General features: G+C 42.1%; 3 protein-coding genes across 5 annotated transcripts; 2 read left to right on the forward strand and 1 right to left on the reverse strand.

The window, feature by feature from the left end:
- Positions 1 to 4,833, forward strand: LOC143002750 (tetraspanin-8-like). Of its 3 annotated transcripts, XM_076153102.1 has the most exons (10): positions 1 to 61; positions 157 to 347; positions 1,287 to 1,352; positions 1,805 to 1,918; positions 2,053 to 2,127; positions 2,220 to 2,315; positions 2,467 to 2,559; positions 2,713 to 2,784; positions 3,130 to 3,213; positions 3,837 to 4,833. In XM_076153102.1, the coding sequence occupies exons 2-10, from the start codon at positions 288 to 290 to the stop codon at positions 3,969 to 3,971; spliced, it is 795 nt and encodes a 264-aa protein (XP_076009217.1). In that variant the 5' UTR covers positions 1 to 61; positions 157 to 287; the 3' UTR covers positions 3,972 to 4,833. The 3 variants fall into 3 exon arrangements, with proteins under 3 accessions (XP_076009217.1, XP_076009210.1, XP_076009224.1); XM_076153095.1 differs by lacking the exon at positions 1 to 61 and having other exon boundaries at positions 68 to 347; XM_076153109.1 differs by lacking the exons at positions 1 to 61; positions 157 to 347 and adding an exon at positions 819 to 927.
- Positions 4,834 to 4,949: 116 nt separating this feature from the next.
- Positions 4,950 to 10,056, reverse strand: LOC143000856 (tetraspanin-8-like). Its single transcript, XM_076150314.1, has 9 exons — positions 9,838 to 10,056; positions 8,991 to 9,056; positions 8,427 to 8,543; positions 8,113 to 8,187; positions 7,838 to 7,936; positions 7,255 to 7,341; positions 6,954 to 7,013; positions 6,771 to 6,854; positions 4,950 to 6,448 (listed from the first exon to the last, which is right to left on the reverse strand). The coding sequence occupies exons 1-9, from the start codon at positions 9,916 to 9,918 to the stop codon at positions 6,344 to 6,346; spliced, it is 774 nt and encodes a 257-aa protein (XP_076006429.1). The 5' UTR covers positions 9,919 to 10,056; the 3' UTR covers positions 4,950 to 6,343.
- A 1,206-nt stretch (positions 10,057 to 11,262) lies between these two features.
- On the forward strand, positions 11,263 to 16,712 carry LOC143002772 (ras-related protein Rab-19-like). The gene is made up of 4 exons (XM_076153120.1): positions 11,263 to 12,261; positions 13,969 to 14,152; positions 15,755 to 15,858; positions 15,946 to 16,712. The coding sequence occupies exons 1-4, from the start codon at positions 12,067 to 12,069 to the stop codon at positions 16,132 to 16,134; spliced, it is 672 nt and encodes a 223-aa protein (XP_076009235.1). The 5' UTR covers positions 11,263 to 12,066; the 3' UTR covers positions 16,135 to 16,712.
- Positions 16,713 to 16,885: the final 173 nt, after the last annotated feature.

The following is a 16,885-nucleotide window of genomic DNA, read 5'->3' on the forward strand; positions in this document are numbered from 1 at the left end:
CTCTCTCTGTGTGTGTGTGTGTGACACACACATGCACCCCCCACCCCTCTCAGCTCTTAGGGTAGGTCTCTCGCCTGTGTGAACTATAGTGAGAACTTTAACATGGGGGCTCACGTTTAAGCAGGATGGTGCCGCGTTGTTTCTCTCTCACACCAGGATCTCTCACGCCGTCTCACACACTTTGATTTTCACACTCGCTGAGGGAAGGAGAGGAGGAGGAGGGGCCAACTCTGAAACTTGTCGCGGTCGCATCTCGCCTCGAGTGGGAAAGAACCAAGTCACAGAAAATGGGGAGAGTGAACCCATGTTTGAAACGAACTTTCATTATCCTGACGAGTTTCGTCGTGGTAAGTGTTCTTCTCTCTTGCTGCTGCAACACACGCAATATAAGAGTTCAAGCGACGAGACCAAATCAATGCAATTGAACGTTAATCAATGAAAGCTTCGGGCGGATAGTGTGTGTTATTCCTCATGTCCCACTGCGCAATGGACTCAGATTACAGTTACACTGTAAAAAAAATAATAAATAAAAACCGTTAAAAAAACGTTTCACGTTATATTAATTTGATATGACTATGATATGATATGATATTACGCCTGTGATTGAATTAGTTTAGTGTAATTTATATAAAAATGTCAACTATTTCACTGTTTGATCTGACTTACTTTGCCTATGTTGACACTGGAGCTGTGTAGCCTGTGTAAGAGAGGAATAACAATTATTATTTTGATTTATTAAAAATTATATTTGATCTATTTATCGTTATCTTTATCTGTTTTATTTTTTTTAATGCATTTTTTGTGAAACTTGAGGATTTGTTTTTGAGGACAGTTTTACAGTGTGCCAAGTGTGAGTGAAAGTGACCCCCCTAGTGGACATCCAGGACATCCTCCCTAAACAAAACGACTGTAACAATGGAATTCACAGTTGAGTTGTACTAAATCTAATGAAACACCCTATTGTGACTGTGTGTAATGCCAGCTTATACACACGTTGCAGTTACAGGTATTGTCTTTGTTGTATATCCAAAGCTATTCTGGGATGGAAAAACTCATGATGTGGCTCAGAGCTGTTAGAGCAGCAGCAGACTTTGTCCTGCTCGGTTCATAGCTGGAACACAGCCACAACAGCTGACAGACACTGCAAAGGGAACAAATGTGGCTGACATAAGCGGCCGTCCACGTGTGTTCAACTGTTCAGATGAGGATGTTTTACATTTTAATGAGCAGATAATATCATTTTGTGTGGGTGTGCATGTATGATATTGTGTGTTCTATTGTTGCAGGTCATAAGTTCCGTGCTGTTGGCAACCACTCTGTTTAGCCATGGATACCTGTATGAAGATGAAGAGGTATCTATCTATCTGTCTGTCTGTCTGTCTGTCTGTCTGTCTGTCTGTCTATCTATCTATCTATCTATCTATCTATCTATCTATCTATCTATCTATCTATCTATCTATCTATCTGTCTATCTAGTCCAGATGAAATGTATTGTAGTAGTAATATAACAAGTGATATTAAAGAGACACTCGACAAACAGGATAGATTTCAGACACCAAAGTCTTACAGTAAAGGTCCTGAGCTAAAATAGATCATGATCCATAATGTCTAAAATAATTTCATATCCACAAAAGCTTCAAAATGCAGAGCCTCTGGATTCCTCTGGCCATATGATCAAATATAGAATGGGTCGATAAATGGCTGATTTCCAAGTCCAGAGAGGTCAGAGGAGGACACATGAGTCAGGCTGTCCCCTGTTCCCTCAGCCAGCTTGACCTGATTCTGTGTTTGCTTGTTTCCTCAGCTCAGTAACTTCCCAGTCCTCCACGTCATGTACACTATGTCCATCCTTAGTTTGCCCTTGGCCATCATTGGTATCTACGGCGCGTCCAAAGAGAAGAAATGGGCGTTGATACTGGTGAGCGAAGGAAGAAACGCACCTTTATCACACTTTCCTCACAATTATTTCACTCTTTCTTTCCCCAGAAACTAATTGTGTGTGTGTGTGTGTGTGTGTGTGTCCGTGTGTGCGTGCGTGCGTGCGTGTCTCAGTTCACAGTTGGAATGATATTGGGCAGCCTGATCGTCTTCACCTTCATCATCTTCCTCCTGTCTATACAAAACCTGGTATTACAAAGACGATTCCCTTGAAAAAACATTATCTTACAGATAATTTGATTTGATATGGCCGCTGAATAGTTACAAAATGTGTTGTGCAGATTGCCGAGACTGTGGAGCACGAGTATCTGAATCTGATGCCATTTAACAACGCCAGCCGCTTTGCTCTCAATGACCTCGAACACATACAGGCTGAGGTAAGTAACCATGTGGATGTGTTTGTGTGTGTAATTTGTAAATCTCCATACGTTCTGATTCTCGTCCTTGGTCTCTCCCTCTCTCTCTCTCTCCCTCTCTCTCTCTCTCTCTCTCTCTGTCTCTTTCTCTCACTCTCTCTCACTCTCTCAGTTTCATTGTTGTGGAGTGCAGCAAGGCTACCAGGATTGGGGCTACAACATCTCAGAGTCCTGCCTGTGCAAAGAGGACTCCACTAATCCGTGTGTGAGTAGCGTTAGGCTTTCTGAGTACACACAAAAAACACACAAAAACATTCACATTTCTTGGAATATTTACATCTCAACCAGGCCTGACACCTGAAAAAAAACATGCATTTTGTAGCCACTCAATGATTTGTTTCCCTTTTGTGCATTCTAGGTGGCGGCTCCGAAGAACAGCAGCCTGTTTGACCCCAAGGAGGGAGACCAGCATGTCATGATATATGAAGAGGTAATGCAAACATTCACAGTGTCTCCCATCTGGGTGAATCCAGGCTGAATATGAGGAGATAGTTAGAAATAGAAAAAGTGATGAGCCGGCAAGCAGAATGTGGGAAGCGAGCATTTCCACACACATAAATAAGAGCAAGTTCACATCTGTGACCGCCGAGGAGGAACTGAAACAGCTCGTCTCGCATTGTTACAACATTTGTCTGTGCGAGGAAGCAGACTCGCCTATTTACGCTTATTTACTAATAAACAATCTGTATGTGCTGTATTGAAACGTGACCTGTATCCACTCACTCTCTCTCTCTCTCTTTCTCTCTCTCTCCCTCTCCCTCCCTCTCGGTTTCAGCCATGCATTACATTCTTGGTCTTTCACGTCATACTCGTCTTGAACATCATGGTGGTTGTGATGCTGGGAATAACCGTATTCTGGGTAAGCGCTGCCTCTGTTAGTTTCTCTACGCGCTGATGTTTTCCCCTGATGACTCTCTGTCCCACAACAGTTTCTCAAGTCAGCGTGACATGCCGTCAAAATGAGCTCCTCGGTTAGTCATCGCGCTAACGTTTCTCACACCCTTAAATGGCTTTGGAGTGACTCGCAACTCCCAAATTAAGGAGTTGGGGCCGCTGTTTGAGGCCCCTGAGGGATTCGCTGAAGCTATTTTACTCTGAAACATCTGTATTTTGCGTTATTGTCATTGCATTGATACTATTTGGGGAATCCAAATCCATAAGATAAGTTAGCTCAAGTCAAACATAGTGCAATAGAAGTGCAAAGTATCACAAGCAGACGGCTGCCCTCTTCCTGACCTCTTAGCCTGGCAAACACACAATCGAGAAGGTGGTTACTCCTCTCACTGATCCCACATCTGTTTGATTGGTTTATAGCTGCTCGTGTTTGTTCCTTATCTGTTTTCCTGCTGACCTACTCGATTCCAGCCAGCGTAACAACTCCCCCTCCCTCTTACCCTGTCTGAAATTTCAGCTGTAATTCCACCGGCATACGTTGGAAAAGGGAGGATTAACTTGTCTACGTCTTTTTCTTTTTTCCTCCAGGTTTCGACGGTCGCGCTGTGCATCACCATCCTGTGTCACCTGAAGCGAAAGGTCGACGTCCCCACAGTCGTCTACAGCCCGGAGGCCAAAGCAGGGAACTACAGCCCTCTGACAGACCCTGCAGACTGCACCTGAATTGAGCGTTTTCCAAACAAACGAAGGTCATCCTCTGTCAATATTTAGCATCATAAAGTGAAACGGTGAGATTGATACTGCAGAAGTCTCACGTTGCCTCCTCGAACTTACAAGTCGCTGCAGTTGCACTAAGAACGCGACTGCGGTTCGATCTTGTCCCATTAATTATAAATGGCTTGCTGAGTGAGTTTCTTGGCTCTGGAAACTTCTCCAAAAAACCATTACTCGCTTATTAAAAATACATTGTCATTATATCTTAGAGGAAGATAAGATTCATGCACATGCAAGGATTTTTTCTTTTGTCTTACGGCGGCAGAACCTTGCGAGCGAGCGAGCAAAGAATCGGTCAGCAGTTATCGTGGGAGACGGAGCCAAAACGCAATCCTTTGTTAGTTTTATGTTACAGTCATTGCAAAATACCAGTCGCAGTAAAATACGATGCAATAATATTACTGCACAAAGTTTTTGGCATTTTTGTACTCAACATCATATTACAGGTGTAGGTTATGATGGACCTACACTTCAGAAAGTTCCTTGTTAAATGAATTCCTTTGTTAAGAACATTAGAATTTGTATTGTTTCAGCCAAGTTTTAAGCTTTTTACAAGGTTTTGTTTTCATCTTTAAGGGACAGGGGCTGTACTGCCAAAGAAACGAAAAGATTTTTTCGTTATTATTTCCCAGGCAAATTATGTCTCATGTTTCAGCTGTCAACTTTTTCACTCACATCATAAGTCACACACATACACACAAGGCGTGAAATATAACCATTACAGCTTGTCGTATTATTTTGTGTGATTCCCTGGTTAGAATTTCAAAGACATATTTTGTATTGTGTGTAGTAATAAAATGATTTGAAAATATTCCCGTCTGATTGTCTGCTCAGTTCCAAATTTCACACAAATGAGTTGTTAACTGAAAGGGACATTGAACGCATCGTTTTCAAAAAGCTAAAACACTATTTGAAAATGAACAACTTAAAGGAACAAGAATCACATTTTATTTAGCTGTTTATAAAATATTACATGAATTCATTCCATAATTTCAAAACAATATGTATGACAGGAAACAATAATTTGGAAGAACATACATTAGGCATTAATGGTTAAAGTGCACAAGTAGACATACTGTAGGATCTGTTTCTCCAGATTAAATTCGTTGAGGATATTTGCCACGGCGGCATTTCAACTGCAGGCAGCTCATGCAGAGATTCATGTCAGAGGTGATAAAGGCTACGATGGTGACGTGGTGTTACTCGGGGGACGTTTCAGTCAGAATTTCTCCCAGAATGCTGATGACCATCCTGGTGGCTCCTCAGAACCAGCAGTCTGCAGTGGCCGTGCCGACAATGTTACATTCTCCAAAACCTCGGAAGCAGATTCAAACCAAAACCCTTCTAACAAATGAGGATGAACTGTATGTCTACTTAAAACGGGGAAGCGTGTGCAAGCAAACACAGCCTCCTTTGGTGCTTATTCGACTGTAGTGGTGACTGGATTACTGAAAGTGCTTTGACAAAAGCTGAAAGGGATGAGGAAGTTTTAAACATACAATGTGCATGATAAGGCATCAAGACATTCTGGTGTCTAAATAACTCAATAACTTCATACATAGCCTCATATATTACATATAGACACACAAATCAATACATAAATTGATATATAAATGGAATAATACAGTAGATAGATAAATAAATAAACATTTCTGTTTACTATGTAACGCACATTAAACACTGTTTAAGAAAGGTGCTATATAATTTCTCACTATTATCATTATTCTTAGTTTCTTCAAAGTCTATTAAGTTGTGCTAATAGTGGTGTTTAAATATCGGCTCCAAGTAATCAATACTAACGATTGAATGGGTTAATTAACATCTTTTTTGGTTTTCACATGACACAATTTGAATGTCACTCATTAATGGATATGGCTCCATTTTTCACAGAATTGGTGGATAATTCAGGGTATAAGAATTGAGATTGAACACTTATTATTGCTCTACTCACCCTAAAAACAATAAAATGCAAAGATAGTGGGAGTACATGGGTAAAGAAAGAGTGTTTGGTCAGATAGTTCCAGTCACATGTAAATCTGTGACTTGTGTGTCTATACTGTGATACTGATTAAACAGGAGATATTAATACATTTTTAGAGTTTTTACAGTGTAGGCACAGTGACACTTGTGTGCTTACAGGTTACCTATTAACATCAGTTACATGCATTCACACATGTTAATAGTAAATCATAGTGTTAACATGTGTTGCTATAGCAAATATTAACTGGGTTATGTATAATATGTTTACATGTGCAATTTCAAACAAGATAATGCTTGATAGTAACTTGTATAATATGAAAAAAAAAAAAAGTACTTGTTGACTAGGAGGTTCCATAAAGATAGTTGTTAGTGTGAAGAAGGGCCATGAACTCCTTTTTCCGTTTTATCTGGACCATCAGCATGATGCTCATGACGAGTAAACAGCCCTGCAGGGAAACCACGAGAATTGGTTCAGCATTTAGCAATGATAATGATCAATGTTTGTGTCTGCTAATATGGACCAAAGTTCACGTCCCGCCCTCTTTCTTGTGTAATCTAAGGATTCACTGAATTATTCTTTAATATGCAAGCAAAAACCACACATATCAACTTCTACAGTCCCTTTCTGCAGCACTGCTGGGCATAATGAGTGAACACAGTCAACATCATTTAAAGGCCAACTCTTTAAGAACCCTCCTCTCTAAAAAGAAACTGGCACTGCTCTGATTGGTCGAAGCCTAAAAGCGTAACGCCGGCGAGGACACGTACCCAGAAGACTCCACTCCCGAACGTTAAACTCATTGCGAAGGCGAATTCACGTTTCCGTGCGGCGCCGTAGACAGGTAGACAAGGCTGTGAACAACAGTACAACAGATACTGTAGTAGTGCTGTGTAGACTATAGTAATGTCTAGATGTTTGTGTGTGTGTGTTTGTGTTTGTATGTGCTTTACCTCTTGATAAACAAACTGGTTCTTTGGAGCCCCAACAGTGGAGATGCCCGGCAATCGAACCTGGTGAGGAGGCCGAACTCTCATTAGATAATATAACAGAAACAAATCAATACATGATGTCCTGATTGACTCTGCTGTGAAGCTGTGTCTTGTGGTGCGAGGATCAAATCTGTGAGTGTGGATAAATGACTACAACTACCCCCGGAAAAGAAAATCCGGAATTCTCCTTTAAGTGTGGTGGCAATCTTGATGAGTCACCATCACTGGATCTATTTTCCACTGCAGGGAGCGAGATACTCACACATCTTCCTGGATATTCACACAGGCAGGAGGTGGGGATGGTGGAGCCCCAGTCTTTGTAGCCTCCTACAATACCACAGCACTTATACTGGAACACACACACACACACACACACACACACACACACACACACACACACACACACACACAGAAACACTTTTTACCCAAACATTATGATCTTAGGAAATCCTAAATTGTCATCCCAAACCAAAAGTGCAACAATACTACACAACAAAGACAAGTAAGCTCTCCATTTTGGACTAAGAAGTGCTAAGTTGGCAAATGTGACCTCACAAGAAAGTGTGTTTTTGCATTAGCACCTTGCATTACAGCGCCCCCCAATAGATGGGTTATGTAATTTTAATTTGTGGGGATGCTGCACAAACTATTACTCATGCCGTGTCAATGCAGAACATATTGTGCTTTCATACCAATTGACATGACATCTAATACAACCCTTTTCTTCACAGACCATTCATTATGTCTTGGACAGAAATGCTGCATTGTTTTATATACAACTGCTGAGAGGGAAAAGTCTGTGTGTGGTCACGTTGTAAAGTTCCATGTGGATACCAGCTGCTTACATGTGCTTGAATCCCATTCAGCAGGGTTCTGTTGGCTTTGCTGATTCCACTCAGTGGCATCATAGAGAGCAACACTGACTCTTTACGGAGCACCTCAGCCTGTGGAGAAAGAGAGCACACACTCAAAGGTTAATGGCATAGAAAGAGTCAATTCTGTTCTGCCTCTCTTTTCAATGTTATCTGGCAGAGTTTGGATTTTGAATGGGTTTAGATCTCATGAAGTAAACGTTAAAAGTATGAAGCGAACACACAGAGTAAGTGAGCGAGTGCTGTACCTCATAGACACGCTGGTAGGATAAGGCTGATTTAACAATCATTGTTTGGCTGGCACCTGTCATCCCGAGTGCAAACTACAGCCACACACACATAGACACACACAAAGCAGTGAACAGCAAGTAAATAAATGGGTGGGCACACGCTTACACAAAGGCCGAGACAGGGATCATATCTTGCCATAATCGGACACAGGGATTTTATCTCAGTGCATCCTTTCTGCACACACACACACACACACACACACACACACACACACACACACACACACACACACAGTAGTGACAGGAATACTGTGTGTGAAGCAGATTTTTACCAGAATCAGACACCATCTCTTTTCCCTACAGGCTCCACACACGCCAAACAGCGAAAGCAGCAGACAGCTAATTTCCAGAATGTACATCAGCACCATTCCAGAGACAAAGGAGACGATCTGTGGACAAAACATGACTATTAATTCAACACACTGGCAGTTTGGTGTGTGTCATATGTGACATTTAACTACTATCATCCTATTTTCGGTGGTAAGCACAGGATTTGCTCAGACAACATGGCTGAAACTGAATACTGCAGGACTCCATATGGAGGTCAAAGGTCAGGGTCCGCTCCGGGACAGTAACCGTAGAGCTTGGAGATAATTCACTGGCTTGCTCAAGGACACTTCAACAAACAGATGCTTACAAACATGAGGGCTTGAACTCATATTGAGGATGACAGATATACATGAATGTCATCGCTGTCCTTGAATATCCTTTTGCTATTTAAATTCTCTTATCAGCACTCACGTATGACACATCAGACAATACTGGAAATTACTCTGGCCTCTATAATATCTGATTACAAAAGGTACAAAAGTTAAAATAAAAAGGGACAATCTTACTTTGCCTGCTTGTAGGACATACTGGTGAGCAGCTACCGTCACCGCCAACATGAAGAAACACAGCGCCTTTAAGGAACAAACAGTTGAGATATTTAATGAAAGTATCTCACATGGTGGAATTCAGTATATGTACATTTAGGAGCATCTGGCCATAACAAAGTGTTAATAAATTAATTTTCAAATATCATCCTGTGTGGGAAAAGCAAGCATTTACTTTTGCTAAAACTATAGAAGAAAACACAAGACTCTTATTTTGGAATCTACATTCTTCACATTTAAGGGCTAAAATGTCTCTGTTATGCAACTTGATCATTTCAAAGTAATCTATCATTTATCAACTTTAACATGCTACAAAACAATGCACACACGCTCTAAATTTACATTTGACTGTCACAAATACACATACATTAACAATAAAGGAATAAAAATAATAATAACAGGTACATATGTGGGGGGAAAGGAAGTCTTTTCTGCTATAAATGCAATCCAGAATCGGTCTATTTTGGCGCAGGTGGATTTCTATCCATCCATTTTCTGTATACATGTGTATTTTCCATTAAAAGGCACTGCAACATCTTGCGTTTTTCTACAGATCGGGTGTGAGGAGGACATAACCTGCCTCCCTGCCTACCGCATCACTGTTGTGTCTGGATGTGACAAACAGGATGACAGCCTGGATCGGATTAATCGTCACTTTCCATCGTGACTTTTGCACAAACAAATAACAGCGGTGGCATAAAAACACCTTATTCAATAGGACAAAAAATAATAATCTGTCATATCCAGCTAAATATAGGCCTCTCTTAGCTGGAGCTGCGGGGATTGAGAACCACTGAAAACCACCTACCACATTCACGGCATTTAAAAACACAAACGGCCTTTTCAGACTCGTTTTATCCGCCACCACGATCACCGCGGTCCGCTGCATGACGAAGCTCCTCCAGGGTCTTTACACACACACTAATTGTTACAATAAAACGCCTTGATGCTTAGCAGAGGGTCCGCACACACACACATACACACACGCGCGCGCGCACGTCACAGGGATGCAAGGATGGGAGCTCTGCGCTGCGTTCAGGTACAATCGGAAATGTTGTAAGGGACGAGAATGGCCCACGTGTTATGTTCAGGGTTCATCTATCTATCCTTAAGCCAATTACTTGAAAATCGAGCAGAATTCAAGCCTTGTACTGCAGACAAATGCTAATTTTCCTAGAATACTGGCACATCCTCATGGAAAGTCCTGTTCACATATTTAAAGGCCAGCCAGTATTTCACATTTGAGTGTTTTGGAGACTGGCTTTACTGGTGTACCTCAGTCCATGTCAAAGGGCAAACAAACACGGTGTTTGTTTGTGTAACGTATTTGCAAAGTTGTTACAGTGTGTGTCAACACCAATGTAGGTCAATAACAATTAATGTACAAAACCACAAACCAGAAATGTGAATGGCCCATGCAAACACACACATGCGGTTGGAGGCGGGAAAAGGTGATAGGTAGGTAGATAGATCTATCTATCTATATATCAAGTTAAAGGTGAGTGGGTGAGTGGCCTGTTACACCTGTAGAAGGGTGAAGTTAAACTTATTACTACCATTTATAATTTATACAATTTATACACACACACACACACACACACACACACACACACACACACACACACACAGACACACAAAGATTTGTACCAGCAAGGTTTGTTAGGCTCCTCCTGGCCATCATGTTCTATTCACCAACACAAAAACATGTTATTTCCCATAATGCCGTTGAAGGCAGTGAAGCGTCATAAACAGATGAGAAGCGGATTAGTTAGGTCTCATGTTCCCAATAATACCGCTAGGGGGCAGTAAAGCATCATAATCAAATGCGAAGTAGCTCTGTTAGATCTAGAATTCTCAATAATGCATCTTAATCAAATGATAAGTGGTTTTGACAGGTTTCGTTGCAGGGGACAAGTGATCAGAGTAGGATTAATTTATGACTTTATTCCTAAAACTGCTGAAAAATGTGTTAAGACAAATAAATTGCATTTCAATGCCCTTGAATCGCCCCCTAGAGACTGTATATTGACTGTAGACTGTCATATTGTGACATAATTCACAATATGACAGAATATTTGGAATCAATGGGATGCCAAACAGCAATTTAAACAGCCCACCACCAAATGGACTGCATTACCCAGGAGCCCAGAGGTGCAATGGGGTGTGGCTACCTTTTTAGAGTAGGGCGGGATTCCATTGTTTCTACAGGTGCTGTGAAGGAGGGAAAGAGAGGGGGAGAGTGTGAAGGAGAAGGAGGGAGGGAGAGAGAGAGAGAGAGAGAGAGAGAGAGAGAGAGAGAGAGAGAGCAGTGAGGTTGACAAGGAGGAAAACCTGACAAGTGTGTGAAGGAGCAGCAGGTGGAAGGGACTGATCCGTAACCTGGATTACACTTTTTACCTTGTCTTTTTCATAAGAAGGAACTGCTTTTTTTCTCCCCTCAGACGGCTCATCTGAACCGCTCTGTGCTGCAGGACATATAATTATGGGATGTGTATTCATGCTTTCTGTTGCCGTGGGCTGTGAAGTGGGTCATCACCTGAGAAGGAGCTGAAAGGAGCAGAGAGAGAGAACGAGAGAGACACAGGAGAGAGACTATATAATACTTCTATTGAACTATAATAGACACTAAATGTATTGTCAGGAGGTAGTTTTTCTACATTTGAGCAGCAACTTGCTACAGGGATTTATTTACATTTTGTAAAACAAACCTTTGCACCCAGAAACTGGTTTTACAGCCTATCATGTGGTCTAATCTAACTTCATTCACCCTGCTGTTACAAATCTAGCCTGGTGACCTGCAGAAGCTTTTCGCCAGAGTGACAGTTGGGAGTGTTTACCTATGCTCTCTTAAGATATTTTCAAGCATTGTGGGAGCCTGCTTTTGAAAGTTCTTATTTGATCCCAAAGGTACGCCAGCATCCTTTTGCTCCAAGGCCCAAAATCCCCCACAGGAGGACTCTTCTTCTTCTTCTTCTTCCTGCGTCTTCTCATATATTTAAAGCTACAAAAAGGGGCCTCTCACTCTCCTACCTCCACCATGCAAACCCCAGGACCCGAGCACGACGACTCATTTGACTTTCTGTTTAAGATCATTCTGATTGGAGACTCTAACGTGGGGAAAACGTGCGTGGTCCAGAACTTCAAGTCTGGGGTGTTCTCCGAGAGACAGCAGAACACGATCGGTGTGGATTTCACTGTGCGAACCATGGACATCAAGGGGAAGAAGATTAAGGTCAGTATGTGTTGTGCTTGAGGCTGGGTGGGTGTGTGTACAGTGTGTACAGTTATTACACATAGCAAGCATATCTTTGAAATAAGAAAAATGCAAGTTAATTAATTTCTGTTTTTAAGCCAAATTTGTCCAGACTGAGAGTTCAACAGTCAGAATCTGCACCTTTAAGATCACTGTGTTAGTACTGTTTGGTCTAAGACATGTCTCACTGCTGTGCCTTGGAAGAAAGGGTGGTAAAAGGATGACAAGAAGCCAACGGAGGTTTACGCTCCCCGATCCTTGTCATGGCTGTGTGGTGTCAGCTGGCTCTGACAATTACAGGCCTCTGCTTGGCATGGATGCAGGTCTTTGAGGAAAGTATAAAGCTCTGTGGGGTGGAGGGGAGGCAGGAAAGTAAAGTCTCCCAAAAACTGCAGTAACTGAGCCTATGGTGAGGCGTCTGTGGTTACATTAGCAGTTAAACTTTCAGCTCCAAACAAGTCTGACCAGCAGCTCAGGAACCTGTCTGTCAGGTTTGTCTTTCAGCACAGACAAAAATAAAACTGGAATGTCCTTACGATCGCGGTCATTGTGGAGAAGAATGTAAATGTTTTAGATGGACTGTGCTTGGTATTTTTTTTACTGTGAAATTACAATTCAAATCCCTAATTTGTGATAGTTTGTGAGGCCTTTTTCGATCTCTCAGGATGATCTAAGGCACATTTGACCCATGTGTGCTCAGACGGATAAAGCAAATTCTCTTTTAGTAATTTTTCCTCTGACATTTGTTATATTTAGTGAAAAAGCAAACAAAGATGCATCCCCAATGTGTGTATATGAGATGATCAACTCATAAGTTAGATACTGAGACTTACGGGTTTGATTCCCGCTGTTGACACATAAGGACACATTATGTTTCTACATACTTTGACATCTCTCACTCTCTCTTAAAGTCATTCTCACTCTTTCTATCTGTTAATTTGTCATAGCCAGGGGGGTGAAGCGGAGTATGTTACCAACACAAACACGCGTCACTGTTGTCACACCTAACTTTTGCTCTGCAGCTCGTGGCTGCATGGTAAAAAGAAAATCCATGGCATGCTGCATTGTTTCTAAACAAACATTCCAACAACTGAGCCCATTTGAGTTCTAAACACCTATGAAGACAATGTCCTCCTCTTAAGAACGTCTTAATTACTGGTTTCCACCCTTTTCCCTCACCCTCTTATATGTGTCACTGGGAAATGTCGCCTGACAGGTTTGTCCATCCAAATCAGTAGGAAGTTGACATCTAAAACTACATGTCCTCATTTTAACCAGATATGTTTGAGTCAAACTATATCACAAACTATTATTAGAAGATTAGAAGATTGTATAGTCTTGTCTCTTCTACTATGGCTTTAACATATGGGGCCCTGGTGCTTTTATTTTGAAATCTGAATATCTCTCAAGCTTTTATTTTTGTAAAATGAATTCAAAAAGACATACCCAGGTGTTGAAAACAAAAAGGCAGAGCTGGAGTTTGGTTTGGTGGTTGTTATGACAGCTGTTACCGTGACAACATGCCCTGTCAGATGCTCAGGGACAGAGGGAGGCTATGGAATCCCCCCGTGTGTGTGTGTGTGTGTGTGTGAGTGTGTGTGTATGTGCTAGTGCCCGACATATTCCATGCATATCACTGTGTGTGCGTTATACCGGCTCTCTTGTTTATACGCTTGTGTTCAACAGATGCAGGTTTGGGACACGGCGGGCCAAGAGAGGTTTCGCACCATCACCCAGAGCTACTACCGCAGCGCCCACGGAGCCATGATCGCCTACGATATCACACGACGTTCCACCTTTGACTCCGTCAAGCACTGGATCCAGGAGGTGGAGATCTATGGAGCCACCAACGTGGCTCTGGTCCTCATAGGTGAGGTGTTTACGCAGTTGTTGGGTGGACAAAATAAAAGAAACACCACATGATGCAATGTAGTGTTGGATAGGTTGGATTTAACTTTATTGTTGGAATAAAAGAGCACCCGCTGATTTAATCATTCCATAGAAATGTACGTGCCGTGTCATTATCTACACTGTCTGGTCTTCCCCGGGCACACTGAGGTCCCTGGAGGTAGTTAGAAGTGATCATTCCTGCTGTGGCGCCAATTTCATGAGTCTGTTCCCGAATTATTTTACAGTGTGCGTTTCTTATAGGTGGCATACTATGTGATAAATCTTTCATTCATGTCAGAGGTATCTTTGGCAAGGCCCTGTACACACCCAGATCCTTTACTCAACCATCACACACATTCTAACTCTCTTACACAAGCACACCAACTTTAAGTCAAAATGCAAATGACAGTACAGTGGGTGTGTCTATGCGCTGCTGTATGCTCCATTAGCTGCTTAACTACCAGTGGGAAGTGTTTCAATTAAATTTCAGCTTTTTCAGTTTATCGTGAAACTGTAAAATGTGACCATTTATTGTCAAGTGAATGATTCCCAAGTTAAACATACCAAATCATCTTCAGCAGTTCGTAACATTAAAGGTCTTGCTCACACACGTGCACGCACACGCATGCACACACACACACACACGCACGGGCACGCACGCACACACACATACACACACACACACACACACACACACACACACACACACACACACACACACACCCCTGTGCTTTAAATTCTTGGCAAATGAGATCTCTGTTAGCACTTGATGTGTGGGGTGTGTATACAGTATACACACACACACACCTCCCTCATTACTGCACTGATTACTTATTTACTGCACCTGTCAATGTAATCCTATAATTGCACAAAACTTTTCCAATATTTGACTTCACTACTGCAAAGAAGTGTAAAAGCACATTTCCCATTTCGCTCCCACATTGACAAATCCAGATAAATGTAATGCTTTTCGACTGTATCCATCTTACCTTTTCGTACCCGTGACAGCCGAGGAGTTCAAGTATCAGCTTCTCCTCTAGGACTTTCCGCTGACTTTGTTTCACAGGGAATGAAATGGAAATTCAGGAACTCTGTAGTTCCGCTGCAGGGCCCAGGCCAGCCTGTGCTGATGTTTGCTGTTCTGTGTTTACCTCCACCTGTGAGCTTCAATGTTCTCTCCCACGTCTGTTGGTTGTTTTGTTAGTTCTGCAGGATCTTTAGCTGGATTGTTCTGACCTGGTTTTGATCAAAATTAGTTTAAGGGAAGAAGGGTTTCCTAACATTACATCATTTTTCGGCAGATTTATCCGATGATGGACGAATAATAGTTGCAATTTGGTGCTGAACTGTTGAAAAATGAATTTTCTGTTCATGCCACATCACAAGGAAATGGTTCCACAGTCAATTGCTGTTGAGACTGTGGTGTTAATGTGAGCTTTAGATGTTAACTTTCCATCTGTGTTTATAATGGACCAGAGCATTTGAATCACATTCGCAGTTGAGCTCTGATGAAAATGTTAACATATGTTTGGCCATAGAACCTCCTGTCTTGTATTAAATCATGTGTGTCTATTTGTTTCAGGCAACAAATCTGACTTGGAGTCCAAGCGCCAGGTTCTATTTCAGGAGGCCTGCAGTTTGGCTAAGGACAGAGGGATTCTTGCAGCTTTGGAAACTTCAGCTAAGGTTTGAGTTTACTCACGCACGCAGGATACACAGGTGCTGCAGGAGGTTAAAACTGCAAACTAAACCGTCTTATCTCGGCCTGCTTAGGAGAGCCAGAACGTGGAGGAGGCCTTCATGATAATGGCGAAGGAGCTGCTGACTCGTAATGGCCTGGACGTCCAAGAGGCGGACCAGGACGGCGGCAGCGCGCCCCACATCATCCTCAGGTCCAACTCACGGCCAGTCAACGGCACCGTGGCGGAGTACGCTGCAGAAGAGAAGAAGACATGTTGCTGATGTGGAACCGAAAGAGGAGGAGAAGGATGGAGAAAGGTGATGGACACTGGACATCTTTGGACATGCTTAAGTGTCAGATGTGGAATCTGACTCATGAGGCCTGCAGAGCTGAGAAGGAAATTTCCCCTTGTGGCTTTTTTGTCCCTTTGGTTATGAAATGGAGATTTGTTTTTGGTCACATTTATTGTGTTCAACAAGTTTAGACAATCATTGAAAAGTATTGCAAAAATAAATCAGTGTAAGTTTCTGTGACCTGACAGGCACAGAATTGCTTTTATTGTTTGACTGATGGCATAATGGGGGAGGAAGGCACGGCAGTGAGGGGTGACGGGTGTGATCAGTGTTGGAGAATGTTACAGCAAACCTATCATGCACCTTTTCCTTCACTTACCATCATATTGCTGCTCAAGTTGATGTGTGATTGTTGCTGCCTTTTAGTTTTTTAATGTTCGTGCTGCCATACATTGAACCAAGGCAGGAAAAAAACGTGGGCTTTCACCATGCTGTTGTTAAAAACACGAGAAGCGTCTCTTGGATGGTGTGGTCATCATCGGCTGCTGCTCTAGTTGAAATTGTGGCCGCTTCAAGCCAAAAGACTGTGAATTATGGATCGTGTTTACCATTCTCCTGTGATATTCATGTGTGTAATGATGCCTTGCGTTGTTATAATTGCATCTAAAAGGCTGCGACTGTGACTAAACTGTTCTCAAGCTGCAATCTGAATTGTTCATGAGGAATCTAGAACGTTTAA

The sequence above is a fragment of the Genypterus blacodes genome, unplaced genomic scaffold (assembly GCF_046128005.1).
Source record: "Genypterus blacodes isolate CSIRO-AG114 ecotype Tasmania unplaced genomic scaffold, CSIRO-AGI_Gbla_v1 ptg000007l_1, whole genome shotgun sequence".
In the NCBI taxonomy this organism is placed as follows: domain Eukaryota; kingdom Metazoa; phylum Chordata; class Actinopteri; order Ophidiiformes; family Ophidiidae; genus Genypterus; species Genypterus blacodes.

Bases quoted from the DNA above. Each gene is read 5' to 3' on its own strand.
- LOC143002750 (XM_076153102.1), top strand. From the start codon at position 288: ATGGGGAGAGTGAACCCATGTTTGAAACGAACTTTCATTATCCTGACG. The intron at 348-1,286 runs GTAAGTGTTCTT...CTATTGTTGCAG, and splicing joins TCCTGACGAGTTTCGTCGTG to GTCATAAGTTCCGTGCTGTT. The intron at 2,785-3,129 runs GTAATGCAAACA...TCTCGGTTTCAG, and splicing joins ATGTCATGATATATGAAGAG to CCATGCATTACATTCTTGGT.
- LOC143000856 (XM_076150314.1), bottom strand. From the start codon at position 9,918: ATGCAGCGGACCGCGGTGATCGTGGTGGCGGATAAAACGAGTCTGAAA. The intron at 9,057-9,837 runs GTAGGTGGTTTT...TGTTCCTTAAAG, and splicing joins TTTTAAATGCCGTGAATGTG to GCGCTGTGTTTCTTCATGTT. The intron at 8,188-8,426 runs GTAAAAATCTGC...GTGTGGCTGTAG, and splicing joins AGAGATGGTGTCTGATTCTG to TTTGCACTCGGGATGACAGG.
- LOC143002772 (XM_076153120.1), top strand. From the start codon at position 12,067: ATGCAAACCCCAGGACCCGAGCACGACGACTCATTTGACTTTCTGTTT. The intron at 12,262-13,968 runs GTCAGTATGTGT...TGTGTTCAACAG, and splicing joins TCAAGGGGAAGAAGATTAAG to ATGCAGGTTTGGGACACGGC. The intron at 14,153-15,754 runs GTGAGGTGTTTA...TATTTGTTTCAG, and splicing joins CGTGGCTCTGGTCCTCATAG to GCAACAAATCTGACTTGGAG.